Source organism: Athene noctua, chromosome 1 (assembly GCF_965140245.1).
Source record: "Athene noctua chromosome 1, bAthNoc1.hap1.1, whole genome shotgun sequence".
NCBI classification, from domain to species: Eukaryota; Metazoa; Chordata; class Aves; order Strigiformes; family Strigidae; genus Athene; species Athene noctua.
The window spans coordinates 117,374,805-117,400,967 of NC_134037.1; the positions used below are offsets into that span (position 1 = coordinate 117,374,805).

General features: G+C 41.8%; 1 protein-coding gene across 3 annotated transcripts in view; it reads right to left on the reverse strand.

The window, feature by feature from the left end:
- Positions 1–26,163, reverse strand: part of TTBK1 (tau tubulin kinase 1) — a 133,579-nt gene that overhangs the window by 79,880 nt on the left and 27,536 nt on the right. For 2 of the 3 annotated variants that reach the window (XM_074901775.1, XM_074901688.1), the window contains exons 3-6: positions 19,739–19,886; positions 4,943–5,016; positions 1,387–1,527; positions 58–162 (exon numbers count right to left, since the gene is read on the reverse strand). In XM_074901775.1, coding sequence (XP_074757876.1) covers positions 58–162; positions 1,387–1,527; positions 4,943–5,016; positions 19,739–19,886 — 468 coding nt within the window. Of the gene's footprint in view, positions 1–57; positions 163–1,386; positions 1,528–1,639; positions 1,739–4,942; positions 5,017–19,738; positions 19,887–26,163 lie in introns of those variants that run through there. The other variant, XM_074901861.1, reaches the window with a different exon arrangement.

Consider the following 26,163-nt stretch of genomic DNA (forward strand, 5'->3'; position numbering starts at 1 on the left):
ACCTTTCCATGCCTAATCAGTTGCAGGAGTGGAAAAAAATACTTAAAATTTACTTACTGGCCGGACTTCACCAGTGGTGTTGGTATACTGACGGGCCAGACCAAAGTCTAACATGTAGCACTTCCTGTATGTTGAAGGTAAGCGGCCCATGGCAAAATTGGACTAGACAAAGAAAGAAATAAAGAAAAAAAAATCAATTTGACATCAGCAACTTGGGTAATAGTGGCCATTTGTTAACAAAACTTTGCCAGATATCCCCATATGCCTCTGATGGAAACATAAGTCAAAGAGAAGAATTTTAAGATGCATTTTAAATATCATGATTATAGAATCACTGCCATGTGAGGAAGTTCACTTTGCAGATAAGTTGCTGTGGAGTCTCAAAATAACTAAAATTCCCATTATCTTAGCTAAATTTCAGCTGCCACGAGAGCTACATTTAACACCACTAGCTCTGCAGTGAGAGCTCCATCCCTTGCATGGCTAGAGTTACTGTAGACAAATGCTTCTGTTCATGGTTCAGCTGCTAGCATGCATTATTCTGCCTTAACTTCCAGAATCTCCATCCACTGTATTGCATTACCTAAATTTATCTGAACATTCAGACATTTAAAAACCACTGTGTTTGGTTCTTAGTAAATGAACTGACATTGCAAATGGAACAGCAAATTTTTAACCCCCATCTTAAAGCTGTATCCTTTACCACAGTGGATGGCTGCTAAAGGATCTGGGGTCAGTGACATTAGTGACTTATTTTCACTGAGTCTGATCGCCAAAACCAGCTTCTTTTAAAAGCAGCAAATTATTTTGCTGGAAGTAAAATGGTCTCAGGGCTGGTGTAGCAACAAGTGTTCAGGTCAAGTAGTGAAGAACTGCAGGAAAAACACTGGCTCCTACAATGAGGCTTGGAATTATCATGTTTCACCTGTGAAAATGACCAACACTGTGACTGTTTCTGACAGTGAAATGTGCTCCATTTTTTCTGGCAATTGCTCAGAAAAGATTAAGAAGATTATTTAGCTAAGTCAAATACATGAAATAGCATTTATTCAAGTGACGGGTCATAGAGCCAGACATCTTTTCTCATTGTTCAAAATTAGATTGCTTCATCATGTGATTTTGACTGGTACAAGTATGACTGACAGCCCATGACCCACCATGGAGCAGCCTCTGCTGACAAAAATGGGTTTGCTATGTGCTTAAAGGAATAACAATACTATATTACTATTCTGTACTTACAGAAAATAGCCAATGTGTCAGACAGTGGGAGTGTGCAAGGAGGCCTAAATGTCTCCACTGAGATCTGCCCATATTCAGACTGTCTTTATTGACTCAAGCAGAACAGACAGACATAAAATCAAAAGGAAAATTTCCAAAACAACATACAGGCTTGATGTCACGATGCAGGAATCCCACAGAGTGAATGGCTTCTATTGATTCCAGAATCTGTTTGCCTAATCGCAGCGTTGTGCTCAGTGTGAAAGTCCCTCGAGGCTGACTCCTCCTGAGATCTGCAAGATTTCGGCCCTGAAAAAATCAATAAAACACTTAAACCATCACACTAAACCATAGCATTTCACAGCTGCAATCTAACATGCATCCCAAAAAAAGCAGAAACACTGATCAGACAGGTGCTCACCTTATGTCTGCTTTATTTCTTGTATATGATCTTCCAGTACTTCATTTTAACTTTTAAATTATGTATTTGCTGATAATAGGATATCAGACTGTTATCTTGGGGAGCCATCTCATGCATTATTTGGGAAATAGTCACAGCAAGGACAGCAGTACCTCGGACTGTATGAGCCCAGCATCTCCTTACTGTTAAACGCAGACTACACAGAAGCTGATTTAAGAACAACCTTTGTCTGTTCTCTAAGCCATCTAAACATTAAAGCAGTACAAATATGATAAGCAGGTCATGAAGCTGCTACCTATTACAGCTTATAGAAGCAGTTTCATCAGCAACTCCATAGCACACAACTGTCTGGCTCAAATTCAAGTCAGCACTGTTGTGGCAATGTCACAATGGGGAAAGAAGTCTATCAAGAGAATAGTCCCCAAAATCAAGAGAGGGTGATTTTCTCCCTGATGTAAAAAATTCATATAAAAAAATGGTAATTTACCTCCAGTTAATTAAATTTCTGGGGAAAAAGAAGTCTATCAGCTATGCCTGAAAATAAAGACAACTTAGCAAAAAAAAAAAAAAAAGAAAAAGAGGACAGACTAAACACCAGAAGAATCATGGTGTTCTTTGGTCTCTGTCATCTCAGTTTTGTCTATACCTCTTTAGATTTGTAAAGAGAAAGATGGTGTTAAAATGAGTATACTCGATGACAGAGTACCCTTCTAATCCACAGAACTAACACATTTATCAACTGATCAAAAACATTAGGAATCAGCGTCCACTGTTTCAGAGAACATGCATTAAGAACAAAAGTTATACGGACATGCTGATTATCACTATAGTATAGAATCTCTTGATTCTGCCTCTGCAAAGACATACATGCTTATAATACAAGTCCAGATGTATTCAAACAAAATTCACAACAGAAGATATATAAAAGATTCCAAACATTTGATATGAAAACACAAACTGCTCTCCAAACCAGTGAAATGCCATCTATTCATCCACCCACTTCAAGTTCTCAAGTTATTTACAGACATTAAGGGGCCAACAGCAACTGGTTCTTCAGTGTATGACTAGCGTGTCGTATTGGTTTGACCCACATTTCACTTCAGGGCTCTGGTCTCTTGAACAACCACACTTCACACAGGTCACCTAATATAGATACAGCCAAGCCACAGCAACCATCCCACGGGTGCCTCTTAGCATGAACACAATAAAACTAAGCTACTCCTCTAGTGTTTATCTTTTTTTTAATTTCTGTGACAGTTTACTCAAAAGCAGCACAGATTTGTCATTGCTATCCTGAAAGATCCAAGTTACTGAATTGGCAGTAGATCTTTCTTTCCACTGTAAAGCGGTTTCTTGGACACCAACTATCTTATCCAATGGTAACAGGGAAGGGCAGATTTTTTTCAGAGCTGCACACTGAAATGTGCCATTATTCTCCCCAGCTGGTTTGGGAGATGGTCTCAGACACTAGCTTTCCAGAAACAACCCAAGGCATGTGAAAATCTAATACTGTTGCCAGGAAAAGGCAGAAAATGAGCATTATTTTCCAAATAAACACCATCAGACTGGCTAAGAAACAGAGTAGATGCAATTGAGTTGCAAAGCTTACAGTGGAAGCCTCAGTCCCAGTGACTGAAGAGAAAGGGAGAATTGCAGTACACAGCCGTCAGATACAACAAACCATGTCTCAGATCTTGAAGAATCTTATCTTGAAGAGTGATAGTGCAAAACTAGCTAATGCTTTAAGTATCAAAGTCTTCATTGGCAAATAATTAAATTATTTTTAGCTATGCCTACTCTACAAATCAAGCACAGGCTAGAAAGTAAGAAATTCTGTCGAGAGAAGTTTTTTTCCAAGGTACAGCCATCTTCATCAGGCTTGTTAAGGACAGGATTGGGGGGTTAGAAGCCTTGTTTCATGAGATAAGCCCTTTCAGGAATTGTAGTCACACACTGCAGCAGCAGCAATAGCCAGGGATGGTTAGAGAACAAAAGTTTTTTTCTATCCATAACAACAGTTGGGATGCCCAACGGTGTGTAAAAGGCAAACCCAAGCACCAGGAATTTACTGGTTTTAAAGAAGTACTGGGGTCTGCTGGTGTCTATTTTACTTCATTCACCATTCACTAATTAAAAATAACCTTACTGTTTGTGCAGCAGCTTACTTCTCATTATTTAGTGCTTCAACCTTCTCACTTCCCTTCAGCATGTTCTATCATGCAAATTATACACAAAGAAACATGACATGGGCTGTAAGCTCTTCAGGGAAAGGGTAGGCTTGCACTGTATAATCCTACAGTGCTCTGCACATCAAAGCCCTGATCATACAAGTTGAATGAGAGATGGAACAAGTTCTCTGTCAACTCTTATTTCAGGTGCTGAAACAAGCCAGCTACCAAGGCAAATGTGTCAAAAAAAGGCACCTTGAGTTTGAAAGTATTCCCCTCGAGCCAGAGACAATCTCCCTCTCTTTAAACATCTTTCTTCCATGTGTTTTTGACTTGGCCATCTCTTCCTACTTGTTCCCCTCCAACTCTTTCTCCTGTGACTGTATGCTGTAAAAGAAAGCTGCTTTTGTGAAAGATAAAGCTGTTTTCATGACGATACCACCATACTTGGGCTCTGAAGATCTAAATATGTAAGTTCCCTTGGTGAAATTTCATGCTGAACCATGCAGAGGTCCTGTGGTTACTGTGGCTGGCTAACTCTGATAGGAGTAGCTAGCTGTCTAGCAGTACAGTCACCATGTGCTAGCTACCCAAGTATTGACTTAATATCAGCAGTGTTCAAACAGGATAAAACACTTTCACAGCAGAAGCTAAGCTACTGCTGATCTTGGGAGCGACAGGGGAGTCAGAGCCCACTCCCTTTCATGGAGAAGACTCTGCTGCTGGTGTGACACCACTGGCTCCCACTGCACTCTGAGCTCTGACACAAGAGACATATTTTGAATGCTGCATCACAGAGCTCAGCAGGAGATATTTCAAACAGCTGCCACTGCTGCATGATACTGTGGGTAGCTCCTTGAGCATTCTGAACTGAGTGCTTTCCTCAGAAAATTGACAGAGAGCCACCTTAAACAGAAAAGCAGAGCTATGAAATATCTTAGCACATCCTGACAACTGGAGCTATCCCAAGGGATATCGCAGCAACACCACCCCTTCTCACTGTCTTCCATTCCACCCACTCTCTATGTGTGACAAAGTCTCTACACCAGTGCTTGGCCTTATTCTCTCACTGTAAATCCTTCCCTGTGTTGCCATCTCCACGGGACAGGAGGGAGAAGGGAAGCACAGAACTCACCTGAAGCTGCATGACCACGTAATTAAATTTTTCATTCCTTCCACAGCCAATAAATCTGCAAACATGATCCTTCCCTGAAAAGAAACAGAAACATACAGAATGGAACATAAAAACCCTGTGATCCCTATCTTTAGAATAATGGTTTCTGATCAAGGGCTTGTAACTGTAAGCGGCATTAGGCAGGGAGTTTTGCAGAACAGACAGATTTTGTTTCTACTTGCCAGTCTTGTAGCTCAGGAGAGTACTGACATTCAACAAGAAAACTGCCTGTGAAATAACCATGAGTGGAAATCAGTGTCCAGGGATCCTTGAATTCTCAAATTGACACAGGACACATGTGAGAGTGTGAAAAACTGCAGTTTATACCACCACCATGTGCATGCAACACCACCACACCCACCACCAGTTTCACAGGTTCACTGACAGCATGCTTAAGCTCATCACACCAATTTTATGCAGTAAATGCTGACTTTTACATACTGCTACTACACTTGCCTAATAGCATTGCTTACCCTGAAACAGCTAAACTAATGCTACTTCAACATGGGCAAACACCCATTTTAATAGTCAGAAACATCTGGAAAAGAAAGATGCTTACAGAAAAATTTATTGAAACATTAAAGTAATTTCATAATAAAAGGAAATAAACCCAGGCAATTTCACATCAAATCCTGGCATGGTGTTAGAAGTACAAACTACATCTATTCAAACAAAATCAAACTAACCAGCCACCCCACAACACTCAGCTAGTCCTCTAGGTTCATTTTCTATGATACTAAAATTGCTGCTACAATGTCTACATTTCATCACATAGCACCAGGCAGGACCTCCCTTAAAAAAAAAAAAAAAAAAAAAAAAAAAAAAATTGCAGAGGAAGAGGAGGCTGTGTTTTCAGATCCTGACCTATAATGGATTTGTGATGATGTGCTCTCTGAATTAGCAGAACGGGAAGTATGATGCATGCATTCCTTTAATAACAGACTACTGATAACAGAGTAAAGATTGATGCACACCACAATGGTGAACATTTAGTTCCTGGTGGAGTTTCTAAGCAGGGAAGAGGGTGAGTATCATTGCACAGCTTTGCCCTATATTTCTTTGTAGCACTTGAGCAATGGTGATTTTAATTAGTTTTTAAACCAAAGTTTATCATTTGATACTTCCCAGTTTTAATATAAAAAAATGAAGAACATGAACATATACAGTAATCAGTAACTGCACTGCCTGTATCACCCTTGGGACCCTGCTATTCCTCTCATTGTGTGTAGCATAGGCCTGGGGCATCAAAAACTCTAAGGATAGAAAGACAAGACAGAACAGGGACCTGGAGGGCAGCAGGAGACAAAGAAGTAGCTTTCTACCTGGAGAACCAGAGCTTTAACCAGAGCAATACATAAAGCTGTGGAATATGGAGCTCCTTCCCGGGCTCTCAGTCAAAGCATCAAGAGCCTGCCATTCAGGGCGCAGCAGCATCCCCCAGCAGAACACCCCCACTCTCTCTCTCCTACCACAAGGAGATAACAGCTGTCAGACAGAACTGGAGGGACAGAGGCCTTGGTTATCCCTTACACCCTTTGGAAGAACAGGCTACAAACAAACAAAACAACCAACCAACCCACCCTAGTATCCACCTATATCTGGTTAGATAAGCATGAAGGTTATGTGGCTACAGATCCCTCGTGTCTCTGGCACAGACTGAAGCACACTGCCTGGTTTCAGGACTCAGTGAACAAGACCATGCTCAAACCATCAAAGAATGTCACAAGCCACCATATTTCAGGAAAAAAATATTCAGGGATCAGGAAATTACTATCTCCAGTATGCACCACGCCAGCCTGCACACTCTTTCTTAACCCCATGTCCTGTGTGTGTCCATGAGTACCCACCTGTGGGTGCCACTGGTTTCATACTATCCGCATATTCCTTGCAAATTCAGTGATGATTTTCACAGAATCATAGAATGATTTGAGTCAGGAGGGACCTTAAAGATCACCTACTTCCAACTCCACTGCCACGGGCAGGGACACCTTCCATAGACCAGATTGCTCAAAGCCCCGTCCAGCCTGGCCTTGAACACTGCCAGGGAGGGGGCAGCCACAGCTTCTCTGGGCAACCTGTGCCAGTGCTTCAACTCCCTCCCAGTAAAAGAATTTTGTCCTTACATCTAATCTAAACCTACCCTCTGTCAGTTTAAAACCATTACTCCTTGTCCTGTCCCTACGCTTCCTGATAAAGAGTCCCACCTCATCTTTCCTGCAGACCCCCTTTAAGTACTGGAAGGCTGCTATAAGGTGTCCCCAGAGCCTTCTCTTCTCCAGACTGAACAACCCCAACTTCCTCCGCCTGTGGAAGGCTGAGGAAGGTGCTCTGGCTCCCCAGTCATCTTTGTTGCCTCCTCTGGACTTGCTCCAACATGTCTATGTCCTTCTTAAACTGGGGGCCCCAGAGGTGAACATAGTACTGCAGGTGGGGACTCATGAGAGAGGAGTACAGGGGGACAATCACCTCCCTCAGCCTGCTGGCCACGCTTCTCTTGATGGATTCCAGGATACGGTTGGCTTTCTGGGCTATGAGCGCACACTGCTGGCTCATTGTGAGTTCTCCATCCACTACTACTCCCAAGTGCTTCCCTGCAAGGCTGTTCTCAATCCACTCATCACCCAGCCTGCATTTGTGCTTGGCATTGCCTCGATCCATGTGCAGGGCCTCGCACTTGGCCTTGTTGAACTTCATGAGGTTTGCACAGGCCCACCTCTCCAGCCTGTCCAGGTCCCTCTGGATGGATCCCTTCCCTCCAGCGCGTCAATCACACCACACAGCTTGGTGTCATCGACAAACTTACTGAGGGTGCGCTCAATCCCACTGTCCATGTCACCAACAAAGATGTTGAACAGCGCCGGTTCCAACACCGACCCCTGAGGAATGCCACTCGTCACCACCCTCCACTTGGGACATCGAGCTGTTGAGAACAACACTTTGAGTGTGACCGTCCAGCCAATTCCTTATCCACTGAGTGGTCCATCTGTCAAATCCATGTCTCTCCAATTTAGAGACAAGGATGTCATGTGGGACAGTGTCAAATGCTTTGCACAAGTCCAGGTAGATGACATCAACGGTCCCTTATCCATCAGTGCTGTAACCCCATTGTAGAAGGCCACCAAATTCATCAGTCATGAATTGTCCTTAGTGAAGCCATGCTGGCTGTCAACAACCACCCTCTTATTTCCCATGTGCCCTAGCAGAGTTTCCAAGAGGATCTGCTCCATGATCTTGCTGGACACAGAGGTGAGACTGGCTGGCATGTTGTTCCACGGGTCCTCTTTATTTCCCTCTTTAAAAATGCAGGTTATGTTTCCCCTTTTCCAGTCAGCGGGAACTTTGCTGGACTGCCACGACTTCTGAAATACGATGGATAGTGGCTTAGACACTTCATCTGACAGTTCCCTCAGGTCCCATGGATGCATCTCATCAGGTCCCATGGACTTGTGCACACTTAGGTTGCTCACATGGTCTCAAACCTGATCTACAGTCAATGGTTCTTCATTCTCCCAGTCCCTGCTTTTGCCTTCTGCATCTTGGATGGTGTGGCTGGAGCACTTGATGGTGAAGACCGAGGTAAAAAAGTCATTGAGTACCTCAGCCTTCTTCACCCAGGTAACCAAGTCTCCCGTTTCCTTCTGGAGAGGGCCCACATTATCCCTGGTCTTCCTTTTATCACCAGTGTACCTATAGATAACTTTTCTTGTTGCCCTTGATGTCCCTGGGCAGATTTAATTCTATCAGGGCTTTGGCCTTCCTAACCTGATCCCTGGCTACCCAGACAGTTTCTCTGTATTCCTCCTGAGCTACTTGTCCTTGCTTCCACCCTCTGTAGGCTCCCTTTTTATGCTTGAGCTTGTCCAGGAGCTCCTTGTTCATCCATGAAGGCCTCCTGGCAATCTGATGTGACTTGCTCTGTCGGGATACGTTGCTCCTGAGCTTAGAGGAGGCGATTCTTGAATATGAACCAGCTTTCTCGGGCTCCTCTTCCCTCCCAGGGCTTGATCCCATGTTCCTCTGCCAAGCAGATCCCTGAAGAGCCCTAAGTCTGCTCTCCTGAAGTCCAGGGTAGAGAGCTTGCTGTGCACCCTCCTCGCTGCCCTAAGGATCTTGAACTCCACCACTTCATGGCCACTGCAGCCAAGGCTGCCCTTGAACTTCACACTCCCCACCAGCCCCTCCTTGTTGAGAACAAGGTCCAGCAAAGCACCTCTTCCCGTTGGCTCCTCTATCACTTGGAGAAGGAAGTTATCAACAAGAAACCCCCTGGATTACTTAAGCACTGCGGTGTTGTCCCACCAACAGATTGTCCACTGGTGTTGTTCACTCCAACAGGGGGGTTGCAGTCCCCCATGAGGGCCAAGGCTCATATTTTTACATAAAAGTTTTTGGTTTTCTGATGGAACTCCCTGAGGCACTGTCTGGATGTAGCACATGTCCTGGCCTGAGCATTACCAAGAAGGGACTCCCAGCAAGCCTCAACTGTCCTACATGTCTTCTTGTCATGGGTCCCAATATGGATGGCTATGCTGCCTGCCGATGTGAAGGCAGCCTCAAAGCCAGATTTGTGGCTGCAAAGTCAACATAACTGGATAAACTCAGAAACAATCAGTTAGGGTTTTTTTAGGAGCTTATGATACCTGTGTGCTTCAGCAAACTGGCAATATACACAGGTCTCAGACAGGATGGACAGGCCAGCACAGACCCACACTCGTTCCAGACCTGACTCCTTTAAGTCCATGCAGACTCACACAGACCAGCCTGGCTTGCTTACAGACACACTGTGAGTCCCACTTTGCTTTGTTTTGCCTTTCAGAGCACCAGGAGATGGATACTGAGGCAACAGCCAAAACAATGACTGTTTCTACTGGCAATAAGAGCTACTGTGTCTTAAAAAGGGTCAATTGCTCCAATTTTTACTTGTTTTTCTTCTTTTAAATAATTGCAAAGCACTGATAGGCAGGATACTATGTGCTTTTTATTCTTGTAAAACTGCAAGGCAAGAACACTAAAAACCAATCCTCTGGCAGGGGGAACCTGGCCAACTAAATCAATCATTTCAGCAAAACAGGAGTGGTAGTGTCCAGTACACTTGATTGTGACTTAAGACACATCCCTGCTAATTTTGTACTGCGTCTTCTGATTTTGAGTATAATCCTGAGACTTTTTTTTTTTAAATCCATTTCCTCCATAACATTACTGTTTTCTGGATCACAAAATTTTAGAAAGAAAAAGCATTTTCTATTTTTAATTTATTATCTTTGAGATTTGTAGGCACGTTTAGGCTGACAGCATGTTTCTACTTACTAAAATTTTTGGAAATGATGAACTGAATGACAGTTCTTGATGACCCACATCCCCAGACTGACTTGGTTTTATACTGAATCCTCCTTTCCAGCCTAAAATGGGCTCCTACCTGACCTGTTGGTCTTGGGAATTTAGGCTCTCCCTGGAACAGCTCTTCCACGCACTACTCTGCAACAGGCAACATCAGGAAAAGAAGAAGAAAGGGGGGGAGGGAAGACTGTGCCAATTCCTGCATGAAACAAAAGGAATATAACAGAGTGTAGAGAAAGCAGGCCACATTTAGAGTTGGTATATGTACAGCCTGCTCATCATACAGGTGGGATAAACGCTTGCAGCATCAACCCCTTTGGGTTTCCAAGGCTTTTACTCATTTTTCAACGAAAGGAGGCACAAGGTTACAACTGTTAGCTCTCTTGGAGGAGCCCATGCCATGCTGAAGTAGCAGATGGAGGCTGACGACTGTGCCAGGTGTGACTTTGGGATTCCTGAAGATCAGTCCTGAGTCTGATCAGGATTATGGAGCCCACAAGAACAATCATGTTGTTAACCTCCTGTGCAGCCAGGATGATGAGACTGTCATACTTTCCTTTAAGGCAGAAGGAACTATCTCTCCTTCCTCACACATGGCCTCCTCGAGCATGAAGATCATAGCACAGAGATCGGCAAAGCATACTTTAACCCGGAAGAGTAAGAAAAGGAAAAAAAAAAAAGTTTTTTCAAGGTATACTTGCTATGGGGAGCCTCAAAAGCATTTTACCCCACTACCTGTCAGATCATACTTGCTCCTTTGCTAGACTGTTCGCCTGAACAGCCACTCTGATATTACAGAAGATCACAAGCTCATACTTCAGAAAATAAGTCCTATATCTGTATTTGTTTATTACTAAAACAAAGAAGTTATCTTCCACAATGTAAAGAATAGAACAAATAGTTTTGTCCTGTTAACGAACATAGGTTGGCAGAATAAGTCAGCCTGATGTTCATGAACACTGACCTGAGAAAAGATTCAGAGAATATGTGTTTTATTTTGTTGCACATGCATTCATTTTTTCCAAGCTTTTAGTTAAAGCGATGTTTTAATGTTCATCCACAGCCAAATATTATTTCTACTGCTGCCTTTAAACTAAAATGAACATAATAATCTCCCATATAATACTGGGTGAGAAATACTTATATTTCAGTTACTGAAATGGTCTTCACCATCCTTGTTCTGAAGGAACTTTAAAAATGACTGTTGATAACCATGTCCTCATGTATAAAAATAACTTCAAGTATTCATCACCTTGTAGAGTTATGATTAAAAACCTATGGTAATACTTAAAAACTTGTATTAGACAGCACTTAAAAAACTAAATTAGGATCCTTTTTTGAATGTATTTTTTCACACAGATCAATTTCGAACTGCTGGAAACCAATATTCCTTCCAATCTTCTACTTGTTTAAGTTCTTAAATATTCCTAATGTATTTTCAATACAGCAATGAATCTAATCAAATAATACTGAAAAAAAAGTGACATTATTGTTGCAATTTGAAGTACCTTTATTTTAGTAAAAGACTACATATTTTCTGCATTTTCACCTGCAGAAAACAAGTAACCACTTTTCTTCCCAAAGGAGTTCAAGAATTTAATCTTTTAAATTTATGCCAAAATTATTTTGTGATTCATCTCCATAGGTAGCTGTCTCATAACTATCAGTCCACCCAAAACACTGAAGAAACTTACACTGCATATATTATCATAAATCTCATGGCAATTATTGTTACTCTTATAACTGTTATCTTACCAATTCTTGCATTTCCTCTGCAGTACAAGTCCCCACTGACATGAGTCCAGCAGTGGCCACCAGGATGGTTGCAGGAAAAGAACGTGACAGTCAAAGAAAGTGTCAGAGAACTGGGTTTATTCAGCTTTAGGAAGGCAGCAGAAGGGAATCCAACTGCTGTTCGGAGTAACCTAACAGAAGAGTGCCAAGAAGACGGAGCCTGACTTTTCTCAGAGGCCCACAGAAAGGCATTGGACATGAGCTGCAACAGGGGAAATCCCCATTAGGTGCCATTTCTTTTTCACCATGAGGGTGGTGAAACCCTGGAACAGGGGCCCAGAGAGGCTGTGGGATCTCCATCTTCAGAGATCATTCAAGATTTAACTGGGAAAAGGCCCAGAGCAACCTGATCTATTTCCTTCTGCTAGGGAGTGGGAGATTATAGAGACCTCCAGAGGTGGCCCCTGCCAGCCTAAATTACCCTCTGATCTATTAGTGTCAAACACTCATTTTTATTTAAGGCCTACATCTTGCATCAGCAGTGACCTCTGCCCTCTGTAATCACAAACTCAGCTTAATTCCAGAATCATCAGTCAAGTTTCTTTTTATTCAGGTAGTACTTGAAGTATCAAAACCAATGGTACACTGCTGGCCAAAAATAACCATCTAGCCATCCAGCAGGTCAACCCTAAAGACAACTGAATAGGGAAAACCCAAGCACTCAGTGACATAACTTGCTCGAGCACTCAGCACTGCCAGGGTCTCCATTATATGCACAGTTGTGGACATTCAGCTATACAATTGCTCTCACTGGCATTTGGAAAACTGCAGCTATTGCTCATGCTCTACACTGTAGATATAACACATTTTACAGCTATCCTGTTTTCTATTCACCTGTCAACATCAGTATCAGGTTTATCAGCTTACCACAGATTTTGTATTGTGGGGATACTGAATTCACTTCTGTACAAATAATCTAAAGAAACAGAGGATCCACCAGGACTAGAAAATTAAATAAGAGTTATTTTAATCATCTCCTAACTTGGAAATGGTGTCTGTAGCTTAGCAAATCTGACTACATAGAGTTTTCTTTCCTTTGCAGTTAGCAAGTTTCTTCTCTGGTCAGACACAAACCAGCTGACTTCAGGGACTTGTCAACTCAGCTGGAGACCAGGAGTTTTGAATATGAAAGAAAACAAACTCTATGCTGGAAGTAAGGCTTAAATAACTACATTATCCAGTAGTAATCAACTAGGATTTAATCAACTGGGTTAACCTTGCTAGTGCTTCTGTAAGAGATGAACGAAGTAATGGACACAAAAACAAAAGGCTGGTCATCATTTTCTAATCAAACAGTAAAAAGTAAAACTGCCTGACCTTGCATGGCATAATTTCCTCTATTTGTTTCCCAAGACCACTAAAAACTTTTAAGATGAGCAACTGATAATAAATCCCACACAGGGAAAGGCAGAATAGCAAAGGAGCAATAATTCAACACACCCTCAAAAAATGTGTTTTAAATCCTCTTTCATCCATCCCATGGCCTTCCCCCACCCCATAACACCATGGTTGACACAGAAAACATGTGGCCCAAATGCCAGTTCATTCAAACACCTGTAGGACTCTTCCACATGGAAAAATGCAATCAAGTGTCTGAATCTGCCACCCTGTGATAGACCAAAAACCTGCCAAGGGTAATTTACCCTGCTTTCCAGCCTTTACTGATAGTTTGGTTACATCAACCTAGAAAAATACTGCAGAAACATATAAAACATGTCTACAAAAGTAACAAACTGAATCACAAAGAGTTAAGGCACCCCTTTAACATGAAAAACCTCACATATGCAAAATGAAAAGGCTGGCAAATGAGAAAAACGAAGCAAGATCCCTTTTCTTCCCTTATTTTGTTTGGAAACCCTTACCTGTCCAAGCCCTGGCAGTAAACGGGGAACAAGCAACACAGATCTGCTTCACTATCTGCTGTAATAAAATCAAGTACTCAGAAACTACAGTGTCTGTGACTAGGATGCATCTTCCACAACTACTCAATATGCAGAAGATCTCTGCACTGCAGGATAAAATTAATGAGAGCCCTACGCAAAGAGATTGGTTACAATGAAAAGAAGGCATTTACAAAGAAAATGATATGCTGAAGAGAGGTTTGGAACACCTGGCTGCCAAGTGAGGTCAAAGGCAAGTACACCAGGTCTCACAGCCTCACACTAGGGCAAAACTGCCACCACAGATGGAAAGAAAACAGTGCTCAGCATCCGAATAATCTGGCCATTTTAACTGACAATCGGACTGTTAGCCTGCTCCAAGGAGAATACCAGCAAAGGAAGTCGAATGCTGTCTTCCTTCCATGTATTCAATAACAGGAAACCAATCCAATTTTTCTCCCCATGATTCCAAAGAGCAGGAGTCTCTGAGTCCTGGTTTATAATAGCAATGAGGCTTTATAGAAAGCCCTTCTACTGCCTTAAATCATCATAACTACCATGTGTTGTTCACAGAGCAGCTTTCAGCCATGTAAACTTTTCAGAGCAAACAGACCCAGAAGATCCATTCCAGATGCGCACCAAACAGTCCCCAAAAATGAGACAGTCCAAACCAACAACTTGTCCCTCAGACAGGTGAACCAGATTAAAACTAACACAAAGCAAAATTCTCAAAACACATGCTGTTTATAGTGTAAAATCCCCAAGCCATATATGCTGGAGATGTATAGGCCTGAGCAACTGCTTCTATCCACTGATCTGCTGGTACTATACTGCTCACTAATGTAGACATAGTTTAAGAGGGTAAAACAGAGAAAATCCAGCAAAGGCCCTTCTTCCCCTCTGGATAAGCAAGGTGCTAATTCATTTAGCCATATAGATTTTATTTCTATTTGCTTTTTAATGTACCATGTTCAAAAGACTTGTCTACGCAGCAAAACATAGGCAGATACAACCAAACCAGCAACCTCTGCTGGAGACAAATTGTATCTGCAAGGAGTATTTTGCCAATGCAGCTTAGGGTTGGTTTCAAAGTGCTTGACTGCAAAGTAGAAAAGGCCAACAGGTTAAAATTATGTGCAAATGGTACAACCGTATACAATTGCCTCACTTAAAGATAATTTTACAGTAGTGATTACGGTAATAAAATGAAGGCTTGGCACTGAAATAGTATTCTCACAGAGAAGCTGTATTCATGCAAAAGTTTCCTGTGCAGATGTGCCAAACTATACCTGAAACAGTTTGTGAATTATGTAAGATTTTTGTCCCTGGTAGGGTAATTTTCTCCTAGCTGTCAATAAAATAATTTTTCTTATTATCTTTTTTCATACTATTACTTTATTATTCCTATACTTACCAACTCCATACACACATTTCTTATTGCTTTATACCATGAATTTTTCATATAATTTCCATAATGCTTGTTATTTATTGCACAATTTAGAGAGAAATAAGTATATAAGAATCTATTACTGCAAAAGTCTACTCTCTGATGTGGTTCCTTGGACTCTTCATGACACTCAGTACCTGGGAACTGCACAGCAGCCTTCTTCAAGGAAGGAAAATTTTCTGATACTCCAGGGAAACCTAGTCCTGCTTATGCCTTCATCCATGGAATGGACAAATAAGCCAGAGATAGTCAAGCCTGACAGAAATGGTGAGCAACTCCTGCAGTCAGGCCAAAAGAGTTGCTCAGGCTGGTGTTGACAGACAGCAGAGGACTTTACATACAGCTGACAGTGGGTAAACACATTGTGTGATATCAAGTAAAAGAGAGGTCCAAGGTTGTAGTTTGTAGTGGCCTCTGGTTCTACAACAAGGTATGGTTGCCTGAATGCCACCACATTGTAAGAATTTGGAAAGAATGACTTGTTTTCAAATGGTGACTTCTCATGGAAGAGGCCTGGAATCATGGAGGATCCCACCTACTTGTGCTGCAATGATGATAAGGCAAAATCAGGCACTGTGGAGGGTGCAGGCCTCTTGAGCAGCAAGGACAGTAATACACATTGTGATACTTGAGGTCAACATTCCTAATGGTACCAAAAGGAGAATGCGATTTCCCTGGTCCTCAAGCAACCTTACCAACACACACTGAGAAAATGGCTTTGGTTTGACAGTGTCAAGGCCCTGTCAGAATCGGGGAGTAACAGGACAATGTAAGCCAAACAATGCTTCACAAAGATGAAAAAAAAAATGTTATCTTGTGGTACTCTGATTAGAATTGGCCAGATAGATAAGCACCAGACAGAATGTCCTGAGCCCTGCAAGCCTAGCCTGAACAAGGAAATACTCTACAGGAACTCTGTGGGATTGAGAGGTTTTGATTTTGATTAGAATTGTTCATGGAAGACAAGAAAAAGACAGACATTTTGCTGGAAAGATTCTGGGTAAATGTGCAGCAACAGGACTACTGAGAGCTTCAGCTCATCATCTGCTTGAGAAGTTGACTTCTCAATCATGTTTCACCCAAAGCCTAAAAAGGCACCATTGCTGGTGCTCCCCAGCCCCAAGACAGTATAAAGATTTGGAAGGTTGGTCAGAAGATGATCTACGATCCTTGCAAATAACAATACGAGTCAGAAAGAACTATGACTTTGGCAAAGACATTAATATCTAAACAGATAAAGAAAGAGTACTACACAGCTAGAAAAATCAAATCAAGTAAGAGCAGAACAGAATGACTCTACAGGGCAGTTGAGAGATACTGAAGGGGCAGTGATCTCACATAGCCAAGCACAAGTATTACAGAATCATTTATGTTGGAAGGGACCTCTTGAGATCATCTTATCCACCTCACTGTTCAAGGAGAGACAGCTAGAGCAGTGTGTCCAGGGCCACATCCAGTTGGATTTTGAGTATCTCCAAGGATGGAGACTCCACAACCTCCCTGGGCACCTATGCCAGTGTTTGACCACACTCACAGTAAAAAAAAAAAGTCACCCCCCTCACAGAAAACTACACAGAGTGTTTATTAGAAGGGATAGAGACTATCTAGAAGAGTCATTAACTGATTAGTTCCCCATTTGTTCTGTGTGGACTGCCAGTGCAGAAAGGACATTGTGAGAGACCTGCAGCTGTGTGCCTTATGTGGCTATTCCAGAAACTGTCCCAGCAAGTCTGACTGTTGGCAACAGCCTGCAGTGCAAACTGATCAGGAGCTACTGCACTGAGAGGTTGGGCTGCACACAAATCAGGTCCTGAAGTAAGTCTGCAGTATGGGCTAATGGCCAGCCTTCTATATCCCAAAGTCTGAAGCTCTAGCAACTTGCAAAACCCTGATCACAAGGTCTGAAAAGAGCAGCAGCTCATTGGTCCTTTAATGTTGGTGTGATACTTAGAAAACAATAAAGCTGTACTATTTATGAGGCACTGCAGTGTTTAATTCTACCAGAAAATTACAAAGGAATTTTAGACAATACTTGCTTTTCACCTGGAAAACCATGAACTGACTACCTATGGTAATAGCACCAACTTCCTCCATCCACCAACTGTTTGGATGAAGTCAGCATTTCCCTTTCTGAAATGTTTCTCACCTCTTCACAACGGCTCACAGTCAAAACATACACAATACATGATCCCAACTCCCAACCTTGTTTAACTTTATAATTTCTTTCAGTAAGGCATTTGGGGATTAACCTTGAACCAAAAAAAGCTAAACTCTTCACAGAACAGCTTGATTTTAAAAATATGGCTCAAATAATTTGTCATTCTTAAATGCAGGATAGCTGATTAGTAGCCAGTTCTGCTGCTTCTGTCTTTTCTGTCTCTTAATATTTGCTAACTGCTTTACAAATTAGGAACTTTCCTAATTCCACACACCACCACTCCCTCTCCCCAATTACCAGGATCATGCTGTGTAGAACTGTGGCTGTTTTTTCAAGCATTGGTATTCTCAGCTATTTTCCAGAAATAAACAAGGATGGCAAAGCAAAATGATTGCACATTTTCTAATGCTAGTTCTGATTTAGTGACTCCAGGTCATGCTTTTCAAGCATTCCCTGCCCTGGATGTAACACATATTGACACTAGCCAGTATGATAGTATCATCTATTGGTATTCTAATGATCTACTGTTATACACAGTCATATCCTCACTTAATTCAGAACAGTTCCAAGTGTACAACCAAATATAAAAATCTGAATCTCTGTCTTGCTTGCCCTCACTATACTGCTTTCAGACCTCAGCCACCTGCTCTGCTGTTCTCTGGAAGTTCTGTCTATCTAGGCTTTTCACAGATCAACAGCAAGCTGCTTCTAATGACCTGGGCTGATTTCTCCTTTGTTTTGATTCTCTTTGCACAGCTCAGCTCCATCTATTACAGTACAGTCTATTGAAAAAAGGTCTTATCAGTCCTCCTCTTAGAAGAGCTGAACTGTAGGAAAGTATGTGACCTTCAAAAATAATTCACTGACTTTTACCTAGAGGCAATCTGTCACAGACATTGGGTAATCCCTGTTTCACAAGCCCTGCAATGGTCTCACCCTCTAATTCAACCATATCTCCGGAGATTTTGTGCAAGGGCAGAGGTACAGACAGGGACATAGGGCCATAATGCTATCTCTGAAGCGTGAGCCGTGGTGATAAGGATATTACTGCCTCAAAGGCAGATTTGGACATTCCTTGTTCACAGCCTCCCCTAGCAACCAGTCTTCAGTAGAAGAACCCTCACTGTTCCTTCAGCCAAGAACAACTGCAGCAAGGCTGCTCCCTTGCACCCTTTGGTGTTAAACTGTACCTCATGAGCATTGCAAAAGCCTTTGGGATTCTGGCTGGCTTCTTTCACCCTATTTACTCCTAATTTAGTCCTGAGAATGACTGTGACTTTAAAGACTTTAAAGATCAGCACAGGAAGTTTTAACTTTTAGCCTTATCTATAGTTTCATCTGAGCAAAGAGAAAACAGCATCCTGACATAAGGCAAGTTCCCCTTCAGTCTAATTTTTTAAGTGGAAGCAGGGTTAGACATGAATCAAGGAACACTCCCATTTGGGTGGTTCCCAGTCAGTTTGAAACCTGCTTACAAGCTTTGCCATGTTCTACTATAGAAATCAATGATCCCAGGTCTGACTTCCACATCCAAAACAATATAAAACTGTGTTAGGGAAAAATAAGAATAGGCATATCATTCAAATTAACGTAATTGAAAACCACAACTCCCAAAACTAAAAGACCTAAAATCACTTCACACTTCACCTTCAGGACAGTCGGGTACATTAACTAATTACTAAATGCCAGTTCCCCTATACTGCATGTTATCCACTTTTTGCACTCATCTACATTTTACTTGGAGACTCCTTCATGTTCACAGCGCTACGGTCACAAACATTGTCCCAGTCCTCTGGAAGGCAATGAGCTAACCTCAGTTAACCTTAGTCAGACAGTGCTTGCTCTATTCCTTATTATCTAATTGGTATCACTCTAGTGCACAGCCTAGTGTACCAACAGTTCAGTTTAAGTCTCCTCATTGTTCTTATAGCCTGGTGGTCAAAAATAGTCCCTGTAGATGGAACTCACTTGAGTAGGACACTTGGCAAAATGTAATAACTTTCTGAGCTGAATGACTTAATGAAACACCACATACAGATAGAAGCTGAAGAGAAAATGATAAAAAGCATTTGCAACTTCGGATTCTAATTGTTTACATGCACAGTGACCAAAAAGCACTTCCAAACAGCTTTCTGCCTTACCCTGCAGTTTTTTCAGGACAGCCACTTCCATCTTGAGAACTTGCTTGGGCTGCTGGGCTGATTCCACCTTCAAGGCCACATTTTCACGGGTCAACAGATCCATTGCTTCATAGATCTCCCCAAAGCCACCACCACCAATCTTCTTCAGCTAGAAAAGTACAAAGAGATTTGGTACAATGTACAAGAGAGGCAACATCAAATTGGCTCTCACAGAGCCAGGCACTAGCTTCTTTACTGCACAGGGAGAACAAACTCAACTCCCAATCTGTGCTGTGCCTGAATCTCTTCACTGCACAGCTAGGCAAAAGCCCAGCTGCCCACTTGACTGTGCTATGTATAAATTCTTTGCTGTAACAACAAAGAACAAGCCTAGCAAATGATGTTGCGTGATACATTTAAAAGCAACTGATAATGCCTATTACCTCAATAATGTTCTTGCCAAAATTCAAGGAAAACCCTTCAAGGAGATAGTAGAACCACTATCCAGATCATGGTAGATAAAAATTGTCATTCCCTCTCTGCAGTAAAACACAACCAGAGTAGTTGGAACTAATACTTTCAAGAAACATTAAATAAAGTTTACATATCATTCACAGGGTTTTAAATACAGAACAAAACATCCACTAGAATATTTTACAAGATTGTTGATCCATTCTGCTAGTGAGGTTACTTCAGTGTCACATTTCAGAGAACTGGCAACTGCACTACCTCAGAACAGTTACATACAAGGCACAAATACAGCTCCATTGTTTCTCATTCTCTTTTTTTTTTTTTCCCTCTTTAATTTTATACCACATCAAATGATGCTTTTCATGTCTCTGAGCAAAATTAAAGACTGCTTCACAATAGAAGGATATCACTACTTGGAAATAAAAAAAATTTCAATTGACATAAACTCAAAGCTAAAGGTGTCTAAGTTTCAGCATATTTGATATGCACCTACCATCTGATAAATCATCTGCCTGTTCTAGAGTAGCCACCCACTCGGAGAGCAAGCTGGAATCCTCTGCCTTTCCTGGAAGGTGATTCCTTGATTCTCCTTCTGCTGAGACTTGACAGCATATGCACATATAGTTATACATATGCATGTATAACACAGACTCCTAGCGTGTTGCAAGTGTCAATGTCTATGCCAGGAAAGTTATTTTATATTTGTTTCGCTTAGACATACTTCAAGCATACTATGCTGCCCAGAAACAAATTAAACTTTATAGCAGAGCTAGATCAGGGCTCCTTTGATCTGCTTAGGACTTGTTCATTGAACCTAGCTGCAGCCCTCCCCTTCAGCATTTTGTGTTCTCTCTGTTCTCAACTGGCTCAGGAAGCCCTGAGCACTACCTCTTTCCAATGGCAGCAGTAACACTTGAAGAGAAAAAGAAATTTAGATCAGGCAGATCATCAAACATCTATCTTCCACAATGTTTAATGAGGTTTAGATGTCTTCTGCACCACAGAAAGCCTGTCCTGTACATCTATCCAGTTTGCTGAACAAAGGGCCCTGCCTCTCAAGAGCAGGAATTTTTTCTTCTTAAGGCGACCCAAACTATTTGTTTTCCTGGCTTCAAGGTCAAGAAAAATAGCTCTGCATGAAACTATTTCTTGATAACCCTTTCAGAGTTGCTGTCCGGAGCCATTCTTCTTCTACTTGTTATTTTTCCTCACAATCTTTCATTGGGCTAAGCAGGCATATTCATATAGTAAACAGCCCAATAACTAGGTCATCACATATTATTCATAAATTATTGCAGTGCATCCCAACTTCTACTTGGAAATTCACACTAAGTGAGCTGGCTATTAAAATCTTTCTATCAAAACAATGCCACATTCAGTATGGCAACAACATGCCAACTAATACATCAGGTTTTGGTACACAAGACCTTCTGTTATCTGATATATTAATGACACAGAAAGGAAACAGAAAGGGACAGTAAAAAACTGCAGAAGACAAAAAGTTTAGTGGAGATCTGGAAAGACTTTTGAGGAACACTAAAAAATCTCAGTGGGAAATTGGATTACATAACAAGCAGAAGACAACAGCAATAAATATAACACAATATAAATGGGATGGAGAAGAAACATAGGCTACCCAAACATCTTGCTGGGTTGCAAATTCAAGAGTTGGATCTGAGGAAAAATACTGCCGAGCCAGAACAGATGAACACAACAATCCTTTTCCATTCACTGGCCTTAACAAGGACAGTTCTCACATCCAACACAGCTGATAAAATGCAAAGCTACTACAATATAAATGGAAAACCACAGTTATATGATTAGGATAGCAGCACTATAAGGATCTGTAAGGAGGTCTAGTTGTGTACAATGTAGAATATCGATCAACTTACTGCTAGAGGCTTTTACTGAGTTAGGAGTGATGCATTTCAGAATGAAGAGAATAATCAGGAGTCTGGAGAAACTAAGGACAGACTAGAACTGCTACCTCGAGAAAAGCTAAAGAACGTGTGCATCAGAGAAGCAGGTTCAGGAAGAAAGGTACAGGTATTGAAGCTGTTTACCTGGGAAAAGAGCCAAATTAGAGGACCCATATAAATGTACAGACTAACAAATGCGAGACGACATGAGATCAAGATCAGAGCTTCTGCTAAATTAGAAAACTGATTTTATATAAACATTCCAGCCAATGGATACACCTCACTGTCCAAGAGCCCTTAAGCTGCCTCTGCTTCCTCACATCCTTTCTCACCCTCTTATGAAAATTAATCTCTGGCATACTTTTCCCAGCACACCAGATGGTCCTATTCATCATTACCAGCACTGCCATCCTCGATTTTTCAGTAACATCCAGAGGCCATCAGCAGCCATTTCCTTCTCCTTGTTGCAGAGCAAGTTGTTATCTTGCAACTCAAGGTCTTGGCTGAGGTCAGGGGCTTACTTACACAGGCATTTCTTCATTGCTTGGGTACTCTGTGAAAGTTGACTGTGGAAGAACTCAGCACAGCCTTCTGCTGGACACAAAGGAGAGACGGGCATATACCACTCAAGAAAATAAACAAATAGTGAAACCATTAAACACAAAGTCAAAAAAGAGAAGGGAACATCTAACAAGAATCACCTAAGTGGTAACTCATGAATTACCAGTCTGCTAAGCCTCACTGCTCTGGGAATACTCTCTTCTCATCCTGTTTCCTACCTTCCACCAGTCAATTTACTGTTAAGACTGGGATACAGGCTGACAACACCAGCAGGATTCATTCTACCTAAACGCACAAGCCTGTATGTGAGCTGGATGTCTAGGTTTCCATTACAGCCTATGAAGTCAAGTGAACAATTCATCTAATCAAACACAGGTATCTGGATTTGCACACAGACAACTAAAACTACGTAAACTGCACCTCAGACATGATTTCAGTTCTTTCAGCATCCCACTAATGGCCACACAACCATACAGCTCATTGCAGTGCTTCGTCCATATTCGAAGAGGTTTCATGACACGAGGCCCTTGGAGTAAAGTGTTACTGAAAAGCCACTCTACTTGACCTCTCAGTGTGGTAGTCTCAAACTAGGGGGTTCCACGAATTCCCCAAACTGGACTGTCCCTCAGGACTACCAACACAAAACAGTCATGTCCTGATGGGGAAAGTCACACCCAAAAGTGGCCCTGAATGTATCAGAAGTTACACAGGACACAGATGGCTCCCTTTGAAGACTCCTTTAAATATCCTGAAATACTTCGGATTTACCCTGAAAAGAGTCTTGCAGAACAATCCTCCAGAGTCTATAAAAAAAAAAAACCAAACCCTCCCACTAAGCAGAAATCAGTCCTCACAGAGGGACAGTTCAAAAAATCAAGGGAACAAACCCCTCCCCCAAATATCTTTCAATTGTAAATTTCATCTTTTATTCAGCAAGTGTATAAGACACTGGTGCTCTGAACAAAGTCTGTCTTTCAAGGGTATAATATAAAGACTAGACCTTCTCAGGAAAACGCTCCAGGACTAAGGCACTAGTGGTTCAGTCTCAGGATTGGTGCCAAGGTCAGGAACAAGAACATGTGCTCTGAATCCAGAGCGAAGAACCAAAACAGAAGCCAGCAACCTATGGTGAACTCAGGCAGGGTTAAAGCTGACCCACAGGCTGAAGTGCTAAGGCTTGGACAACTGGCTTAAGCCAGAGTTGATCTATAGATGAATCCTGTATATTTTATAACTGATAACCATTGTGCTAACAGGTATTATACTAAGTTATGACAAACTGCCTATTTTGATGTGTATTGAAGCATGAATAACAGGTCCTGAGCCGAAGTTTCTAACTCAGTATGTAAACATTAGCAAAATATGTATGGAAGATGTAGCTCTGTTGAATGTATATTTATCTTTCTTTGTGTGTGGATAAAATAACAGGGTCATGGAGACCACAGTCTGGCACTGTGGCCTGATGGGAGACCTTGCGCATAATCCAATTAGATAAGCAGGGAAACTCCCTTAGCTTCTCCCTTGAGCCCTGGCCAGGCTCTGGGGGAAACTAATGTAAGACTGAAACCAGATATTCCCGCCCAAAACAAAGGTGCCAGCTACTCTGGCTTGCGGTGTATAAGGCTGGACCCGCTCACAGCGACTTTGGATGCCTCAGCTACAGGTGGACGCACTGTGTAGGATTTCCCCCTTGCCGGGACAGGCTCTCCAAACCCTCGCTATAACCAGGGCTGCCCAGCATCTGCGGGTCTGGATGGTGGTAACGTGTGCAAGTGGTGATGGATCTTTCCTAATCACTATTCTCTCTCTCTGGTAGTAATGATTTGATGCATTACCCTGTATTTTCCTGTTTGCTTTAAGTGCACTATTCTGTCTTTTCTTACTGTATGTTTTCTGTATTATTCTGTTACATTATTTAGTTATTTCTAGTAAAATATGCCTGCTCTTTTCACTGTGGTGTCTGAGTTTAATTGGTATTCCTAATCAGCAAAACACAGGCTTTAAATGTTGACAAGGTCAAAGGGTGACTACTACTACACCTTTTAGGAACACCTGTATAGTCAAGCCTGCAAATCCTGCAGCCTAACTCAATTGGCTACTTTATCCAGAAATGGCTAGGCCTCATCTGACTTAACAACAGGTGAGGAAGAGTGGACTTACATTCACCAAACTGAGTCCACTCAGCTTGCTTAGGAGGACTGGAGTTACCCTGATCTCAAGGGAAAACTAACTTATATAAAACAGGCATGAACTGAGAAGTCAATCAAGGAGAAGTCAACAAGATACAGTCTAAATCACCTGAAGACCTGTCAAAGCCCACATAAAGCAATTCTGCACAGAGTGAGAGCAAAACAGGCCCCAAGACTGACAAAGTATCATCCCTGTCCCAAGTTCCCTCTTGGAACCGTAAATGGCCTTTGCAACCAATACAAGGTAAAGATTCTACAAAAGTTTGTGGGGCTTCTGGCAGGCTTTCCAAAATAAAACAGGAGAAGGACAAGTGTAACCAAAACTTCAGTTCAAGAACCTCAGAAACCTGGAAGAAACCAAAGCTTGGATTGCACCTGAACAGAGCATGTATGTGTCCAAGAGTCACCAGTTGTATTCAAAGCTCAGTGCAGGAGCTGCCAACTCTGTCTTACTAATAAAGTCTCATTTGTGAACCCCCAACACAAAGGGTTTAGGTAAAATAAAAAAGATACATTCATTCAGCCCAAACAGCTACACCTAGTTCAAAACAAGTTTGACTTTGTTCCCTCCCCTGAACAAAGCTGTTCACATCATTCAGAACACGTGTGAATCAAGTCACCCTCTGGGGTCTGAGCAAAAGTCACATGGTTACAGTACTGCCCAAATTTCATCCAGTCAAAGCATCAAAAATATCTGCAAGAATGATGACTCAACTTCTTTTGAGTCCAAAAGTTTTGATAAAAAGCTTAAGCAGTCCCTGTCCATGCCTTTCTCCACAAATAACAACAAAAATATCATCGCTGTCAGACAGCCAAACCTTACTGACTTGGAGCAACAGGAAAATAAACTACCAACAGGCTAACTGCAGAGAACTAACATCTTCATTTGTCAAAACTTTGTCAGCCAGCATACAGGAGGAGACGAGGAAAGGAATTAAAGGAATACATTACACTGATCTAAAATTAGAAATTGTCTCAATACTGGAAGTATGCCAGCACTAAGAACTACAAGGTTCAAGCAGATGCCCAGTCAGAGACAGTCACAATTGGGAGGATAAATTACACAAAAAAACCTTCTGGCAGCTGAAGCCCAGCATCACATAAATATGCCACACATCTGCTTAAGAAGGATCCATCACTCACAGCAAAGCTTGGACTGTCTGACTTGTATGCTATGAGTTAAATTCAGAAAGGTCTATAACAAAGAAAAAAATGCTACTACTGATGCTACAGCTGTATGCTGACTTTAAGGTACACTCTCTTTTTCATTTGTCAGTTGATCCTATGCTATGCATTTCCTTGGGTC